Source organism: Nannochloropsis gaditana (assembly GCF_000240725.1).
Source record: "Nannochloropsis gaditana CCMP526 unplaced genomic scaffold scaffold1082, whole genome shotgun sequence".
Classification (NCBI taxonomy): domain Eukaryota; class Eustigmatophyceae; order Eustigmatales; family Monodopsidaceae; genus Microchloropsis; species Microchloropsis gaditana.
Genome location: NW_005802871.1, coordinates 37 through 7,616, shown reverse-complemented (window position 1 = coordinate 7,616; position 7,580 = coordinate 37). Strand labels below are relative to the sequence as shown.

Genomic DNA, 7,580 nt, shown 5'->3' with positions numbered 1-7,580 from the left:
GGTTCAGGCCCTGGTCCTCGGGGAGACGGAGTGGACAGAGGCGGCCTTCCTTCACCGCCATTGACGCATGTTGCCTTCCCGCGAGAAGCGCCGCCCGGCCTGGGCCTTCCTGTCGTTGCGACGCGGACAGACGATAATTTCCCCGCCTTGTCGGGCGCTAGTGAGAGCGCTAGCGGGGGATCGCACGGACCCCGCGGGGGCTGGATTGGCAAAGTGGCTCGGGACGCCGAGGAGGAGGAGACCCCGTACGCGAACGGCGGCAACACGACCGTGGGAAAGAAGAAGAAGAAACAGCAGGCGAAGAAGAAAAATGAGCTTCAGCTAGCGGCCTTCAATTTTGGATGAAAGTAGACGTAGGATTCCACGTTGAAGTGGACGGGGGAAATGTTTCACAAATTCGCGAAGATCAAGTGCCACGGCACATGTAAATCAAGCAAAATAATTTATAGGAATTATGGTTCACATTTCAGGTCGGGTTTTCCTCTTCCTGTGTGATCCTTTTCAATCAACGTGACATATCATAAGTGCATCTAGTACTGGTGCCAGCATCATATCACTTTTATCACTCGGCCTCGGCACGCTTCAGGGCACTAATTATGCATCCAAGGCCGTCGATCCTCTACCCGATGCATAGCTCCCACACCTCCACCACCTTGCCAGGAACATATGTGGCCCATCGCCCCGCTAAAACCGAGGGCTGTGCTCGTTTTGCGGCAAGGGGGCGGGCCTCGCCAAAAGCGAGCGGGGAGAGCAAACCCGCTGGGCCGAAATATTTCCAGGGCCATGGCGGCACTGTCCAACCCAACACGAGCACGAGCACGAGATCTGGGTGACCTGGTTGCGACTAGATTGTGTCTATAATTTTTCCCTGTGAAACGGGGTATTCTTCCAGATAAAGAGCGTCTTTTAAATTTCAATCAGCGTGGCAAAGATCAAGATACTTGCAGCTACGCTGTATGGTATTTTTGCATTGTAAAACCTGCGCTTTTTCACATCGAATGCCTGTTCCCCAATTCAAACAGGACTGTTGACCGTGCAAGACAAGAAAGAATAAAGAGCTGCGACACAACGAAAGGAAAGGATGACTGTCGATTTGCAAAACATGACCGTCCCTGAGGACGTTATGGCGGAACTAGGAGCCAAGATCGCGCAACACCCTACCCTAAGCCACCATTCTTCTCCCGCCGTGCTCTCCCGAATGCTACTCGCAAGGCACTTGAATGTAGATGACGCCTATGTGCTATGGGAAGGATGGGCCGCCTGGCGCGAGGATGAGAAACCAGAATTGATCGACGAAGCAAGCGTCACCCCTCAGCTTGCGGTACAGACCGTCTCCGTCACCGGAATGGACAAGAGCGGACGCACATGCGTCATTTTACGCACACGCAACCATGTTCCAGGCCAGTTTCCTTTCGAGGATATGTTGCGTTTGACGATATGGGTACTGGAGACATCTACCTCCCGGTCCGTGAAGACCTCGGGGACTGGCTACATTACCGCCATATGGGACTGTAAAGGGCAAGGTTTCCGCAATTTAGACACCGCGTTAGCCACACACAAGCCGGGTATAATTCATATCATGAAGGTAGGTGGGCCAAGAATGGGTACGGAGCGCTTGCACGTGCCTTGCGCGTATGCGTCCCCCGAGATGAGCGTAGCTCACATTCCTACCTCCTGCTGCCTGTGCCCTTCCCTCAACCCCGACCCTCGCCGGTCCACCCTTAATTCCTGGGCAGGAGTACTATCCAGAGTGCTTGCAGACCCTCCTCATCGTCAACAGCAACTGGGTCTTCCGGGTGTTTTGGACGGTCATTTACCCCTTCATCGACGAGCGGACTAAGCACAAGGTGCACGTGCTCAAGGACGAAGCGGCCCTCCTCGAGTACTTCCACCCGCAGGACCTCCCATCGGACTTCGCCCACCTGGCCAAGTAGGATGTATCGCGGGAGAGCGACGGGAAGGATTTTGGCGCGGATCGTGGGGTAGGGCGTGGAAGAGAAGGACAAAGAGCCCAGACAGCGAGGACGGGGTAAGGAACGGAGGGTTGAGAGGGTGGCGGCGGTGTGACGTGACTGCTGAGGGAAGACTCACAAACATTTAAATGAGCGTGTGCTCGAAATTATCTTTGTATGTAAATGACGCGGGGGCGCCGGGGGAATGTGGCGCTGTGACTGCTGTCCATTTCGCGAGCGTAAGAAAAGCGAAAACTCTAGATGGCAGACATAGCACCATTGGTAAAGGATGGGGCAAAGAGGGTTAGGCATGTAAGAAAGCGCGAAGGTCGCGGAAGGGGGGGAAGACAAAGGCCCTCCAAATGAGGCAATGGGCAATGGATCTGCGGGCGTGGTTAAGGAAGGACGGCGACAAGGGGAGTCGTGGACGTCTTGGGGAGCTGAGAGGAGGTGACTTGACAATCGGAGGAGAGAAAGGCGCGCGACTGGTGAAAGGCTTGCGCAGGAAGAAAAAACGGAGAAGGAAGAGGTAAACGGGTTTGGAAGTGTGGATGTACATTTCTGGTGCATTGTTGTTCGGACAGTACTTCGATGGTGAAGTGAAATCGGGCGACGGCAATCGTGCGTCTCGTTTTTTGCGTTCAAAGGTACGTTCGATGCACAGAAATTCTTTCTTGATCTCCGTCAGATGCTTGGTCCAGGGACCTCATTCATATCTGCGCATATTCGTGAATATCGCCAGATGGGCTGTACCCGTACATCTGCATTCACACACCACCAACATCTGGCCAAATTTCGCCTTTTCAATTGTCCGCGTTGGTCACTTCGCAACACTCGTCTGTGTACATATACTGATTCACAACCCCAATGTCCAAATCGGCGAAATACGGCACTGAAGGTGAATCACTTCGCCCTGGCACCTCACTATTGAGGCATGTCTGCGGCCTTCGAGCCCATCGGTCTGTGATCGTCTCGTATGAATGCAGCGGCGGCGTACTCATTAGATTCAATGCCACGTACACAATGCTGGAGAGCGCGTACGAGACGCACAGGAAAGCTGGTAATGAGAGGGCCCACTCCTTGTGCGGGTAATAGGTGACGCCCATTGCATGAAGCCAGGCCTCCGGAATGTAAACCCACATGAGAAAGAGCCCTGTTCATGTGCATAGACAAAGATGTTGGCCCAAACGTCAAAAATAACGCTGCAGATACCTGTGGGGACCTGACCCCAGGCAACGGGGTGTGTGATCTAGGCAGGAAGGGAGATGCAGGTCGATAACGCGAAAAAATGTCATCAAGACGTACCAGAAACCACAAATGTGCCAATCCACCCCGCAAAGCCATATGCTTCCACTTTTCTCATCCTGAGATGTTGGTAGCTGTTTTCAGATCAATTATTCTCCTTCGATGCGTGGGCCGTACCGTTGGGGGACCGACGCATCGCGGCCTCCCTTTTGTTGTATTCCGTCGTGACACGCGTCCTGCCAAAGTGATATTTTGTAAGAAGTTCGCGTAAAGGTCAGTAAATCTTTATTTGCATGATTCCAGACACAATTATCAAAGCGGAAAGCGCTCACAAAGTAACAAACAGTGTGCAGTTGAAAATTCGTCGACTACTACATCGGTTTGAGAGACGCCATCCTATTTCTTTTGTTCGCGTCGGTCAAATTAAATTGCTCAAGAGGTGGCATATGCCCGATCTCCTATAGATCTTTACATTCCTCTCAGTTGTAATCATTTTCATTATGTGCAGATTATTAAATTTGAAAGAAGAGGACTTCCGCATTCATTTGTGCGGCGTGGTCCTTTCTTAGTGATCGGTGCTGAACGTGCTTGTTCCCCATCAAGAAGGATCGATGTACATGCGGATGAACACTATCCTTTGAAACTGCCGTACACTCACTTGTTCCCGCAGAGCGCGACATTTGGACGGGGCTGATACCGGGCGGGATACACAGGTGGAAAATGTAACCTCCCCACCTCTTGCATAAGTGATGTCCAGAGTAACTTAAAACGCAAACAATGACAAAGGGACAGCCATTTTAAACAAAGAAAGCAAGCAAATCGCAAGATCTTATTCATGTCGATAATGTTTTGCAGGGAGGTTGCTTACCCGTCGAGTGGAAGGAAAAAATGCTGTGTATCTCATCCGCCCGAGGGTTCGTGTGGTCTGAAATTCACGACATAGATTGTTTGATATTCCACGCATGAACTAACAACATGGAGTCTGTAGTTTCCGTAGAGAGCTACAAGATTTCATCCGAGTGACTGTCAGATTTCAAGACTGGCGTATAAATTGAGATGACGGTGCCAGGCTTGTACAAATTTGATATCAGGTTTCAAAAGCGTCTCCAATGTGCTCGGTGATAGCACGTAAGCGCCAGCTCATATGATCAGTCAATCCCGCGAAGGACCTCACCAAGCAGGCCCCCTCCCCCTCCAGTCTAATCCCGTCATGTGTGTCGAACCCCCTTGTTTTTTACATGATACTGCAAGACACACATGCTGTCGGCAAAGACGAACCCCGTGTCCCATCAAGTCCCCCCACGTCTTCACCAAGTGTTTTCTTCTTCTTTTTTTGTCCATGCTCTCTATCTCCATGTCGAGGAGGACGCGGCGGGGCGGGTCGGATGGAGACGTTGACAGGCGTGGGGTGGGTGTCGAAACAAGGAATGCGACATTCTGTGGGTTCAATGGACGACATAATGAGAAAAAAGGCTCCACTTTGGCAGAATCAGCGTAAGCACACTAGCCTTAATACAAAGCTGCGCAAAGTTCTGGCTGGCGAGATATCGAGGGCATTCCTGCAGTCGACACCCCAATCCTCCGCTCCGCTACCACTACCTACCTACCTTGTAATGTACACGTATCTCGGAGCAGGCCTTGACCCATGCAAATGAAACGGAGACGCGCCACCTCAGGTGCTTTGATACGAGGAGGACTAACCCCAGCCTGTATTGCCCTGCCCTTCTCTTGGTAGTCTTCCTCCGCCTCTGAGTCTGACCTATCCTCCCCTTCCTCGTCGTATTCCGGGCTACACGAGCAGTAATCAAAACATGTGCCTTGATTCCCGCTTGAAACGCCACCGCCACTACTCGTGTCGGTATGCAGCTCTTCTGGCCATGCCTCCCTCAGGCGGCTTTTCAGCTCCGACACCCTTATGCCGAGCGGAACTGAAAGCTCCACAGATACACCATCATGGTTAGCAAAAATAAATCTGTTTGTAGGTATGTCGGAGGTAATTATTGCACGCTCTCCAGCAAAGTAGCGGCGATATCACAAAAAACATCAACTTGTTCAAATTTTCTGGCATGACGGCATCATCACACTTCGAGCCACAACTCGCAGTTCCCTTACCGTAGATGGATGTGGTCGGAAGGATGTTGGGTAGAAGCCAGTAATGCAGGCATGGAATAGTGTTGGTTGACTGTGGTGCACGCTCGGCGGGCCGCCTTTTTCTGCCGATGACACGAGGATGGAGAACACGCTGGACGATGGAGTGGTGCAGGGGCCGTCCAGTGGCAAGCAAGCGGATCTCAAGGCCTCCCTATCATTCCAAAAAAGCGTGACGCAAACGGGGCAACCAGGACGGACGTCAGACTCGCATAGATGCCATGGCAAGACCACACGGAAGCCCGGGCATCGAGCCTCCTGTGTCTCCTTTTTCTGGTCGGCGTTTTCGCGCCATGTTTTAAGTCCCCCGCCCACCACAAGACAAATAGAGCACACGGGCCGCGTAAGCACGCAGTGCCAGGCTAGCACACGATAATAGGGTCTTCCAGGGGAATATTTTCGTTCTTGGGCACGTGCACATGCCCGTGGATATTGCCATATGTTGTGCATGACGGGAGAACCATATTTCCAGGAACATGCCTGACCTTCAGGCGGAAGAGCTCTGTATGGCATTGCCACCAGACGCACTGCCACTCTCGCTTATGGCTCTAGCGCGCCCATCATACGTGTGCTATGTTTTCTAGTGGTGTAATCTGTTCGGGACGAAATGTGCAATCAACGCAGACAGGGCGCGAGGATTGTTGTGTGGTTTCGTCCTTGATAAATCCTTCCAAAGTGCACATTTCTGCAGACTCTGATCACTCCATGAAAAATAAAGCAGTGCGACTTTTCTCACGAGAACAGACCCCATGTGAATGTCACTTGTGTGCATGAGTCCGTGAAGTATTGAAGTCTAGGCTCAGGCCATGTGCTCCTTTATTTGTTTTGTGACGTTCCTCACTGACCATGCACTCCTCCCGCCTGTCCTTACATACAGCCTACCTCGTCACAAATTGCCTCGGGCCGAGCTTACCATTGCGTCACACATACTGGACATGGCAGCAAAGCTGCTCCGCTTTGGCAGGGCTGATGCCGCGGATGCAGCAGGAGCAGAGGGCGTCTCGGGAGGGGCGCTTTATACACCGGAAGACGGCTTTGGGGGAGAGAGTTCACCTCCCTGCGAGGAAGTTTCGACGCTGACGAGTAACGAGGCTTGTGACACCATGCCATCCCCTGTCGCGGTCCTGACAGTGACGCCGTCGCCCCCGCTTTGCCCTAAAATCAAGAAGCGCTGCGAGAGGCAGCAGAAGAGCCAGGTGGGGCTGTGGGGCGGACCTGCTGGGGAGGGCGACAAAGAATGCTCCTCCACCCTTCGGAAGATTTTTCGACACGCGCTGGGGCAAGTGCTCGGCTTATCAGCCTCGTACCATGTTGGGGAAGGGACGGTTGGGGAGGTTTTGGAGAAAAAGGCGAGACGGCACATTCCCGAGGCCATCATGACCTTGCTCTCCCGCCTGGTGGAAGCGGAACGGGCAGCCGCCACGCCCCTGGAGTCGGACAGTAGCCAGGCATCAGGGGAGGAGAAGCAGGGTGGATCGGCCGTTGGGGGATTGCCTCGGGAGCGACGGGCGGGGGGGGAAGGCAACAGACACGATGGAGAGGGAAGGCGGAGGCCGCGGCGGCGCGTGAGTTTTTCCACCTTCGACTTGTCGGTGGTGGACACGCCGGACCCACAGCGGATCGGATCGGATCGGCCCATGGAAGGGTTGTTGACGTCGCTCTTCTTGGCCTTGAAAGCGGCGGAACGGTTGCGGTTGGACGTGGGTGCAAGGGAGGTGATGGGGTGGGACGAGAGCCCGGTTTCGAAGGGGAAGAAGGAAGCTGGGGTCCTCGCGTTTGCGGTAGCGGAACCGGTGGCGCCCGGCCCATGGACGCGGCGAGGAGGGACGAGGCACGGCGGCGGAGAGAATGAAAAGCAAGTCGCGCCCCTGGGGAAAGAGAACGTGCGCCAGCAACTTTTCTCGCAATGGAACCACCCTCCAACCCCTTCGGGCATACAGAAACCTGCGGCCCATCCCCTCCCTTCGGGGGATGCGGTTGGGGGGTCTCGGACATGGACCAGTGCCGAGGTGTTGGCTCGCTTGGTCCAGGCCCTCTCCGACTTGGCGACGGCGGCGGCGGCGGCGGCTGAAAAGGGAGAAAAGGAGGTGGGCGGGGAAGAGGAAGGGACAGTTGCCTTTGCCCGCTCCCTCTCCCTCGCTTCGGACCCAGTCTCGCCCGAGCGTACTTCCTCCTCGCTCGCGTTCTCCCTGGTGAGTGCCGGCCTTCTGGGCGAGCGACCCGCATGGAGCGAGA

At 54.1% G+C, this 7,580-nt stretch overlaps 2 protein-coding genes across 2 annotated transcripts; both read right to left on the bottom strand.

Moving 5' to 3' along the window:
• Positions 1-1,734: 1,734 nt before the first annotated feature.
• Positions 1,735-3,436, bottom strand: NGA_0731100 (uncharacterized protein). Its single transcript, XM_005852567.1, has 2 exons — positions 3,258-3,436; positions 1,735-3,105 (listed from the first exon to the last, which is right to left on the bottom strand). Exon 2 carries the CDS (start codon positions 2,520-2,522, stop codon positions 2,088-2,090), a length of 435 nt encoding a protein of 144 aa, XP_005852629.1. The 5' UTR covers positions 2,523-3,105; positions 3,258-3,436; the 3' UTR covers positions 1,735-2,087.
• A 588-nt stretch (positions 3,437-4,024) lies between these two features.
• On the bottom strand, positions 4,025-5,507 carry NGA_0731210 (uncharacterized protein). The gene is made up of 3 exons (XM_005852568.1): positions 5,310-5,507; positions 4,805-5,169; positions 4,025-4,634 (listed from the first exon to the last, which is right to left on the bottom strand). Exons 1-3 carry the CDS (start codon positions 5,360-5,362, stop codon positions 4,432-4,434), a joined length of 621 nt encoding a protein of 206 aa, XP_005852630.1. The 5' UTR covers positions 5,363-5,507; the 3' UTR covers positions 4,025-4,431.
• Between the last annotated feature and the right edge of the window lie 2,073 nt (positions 5,508-7,580).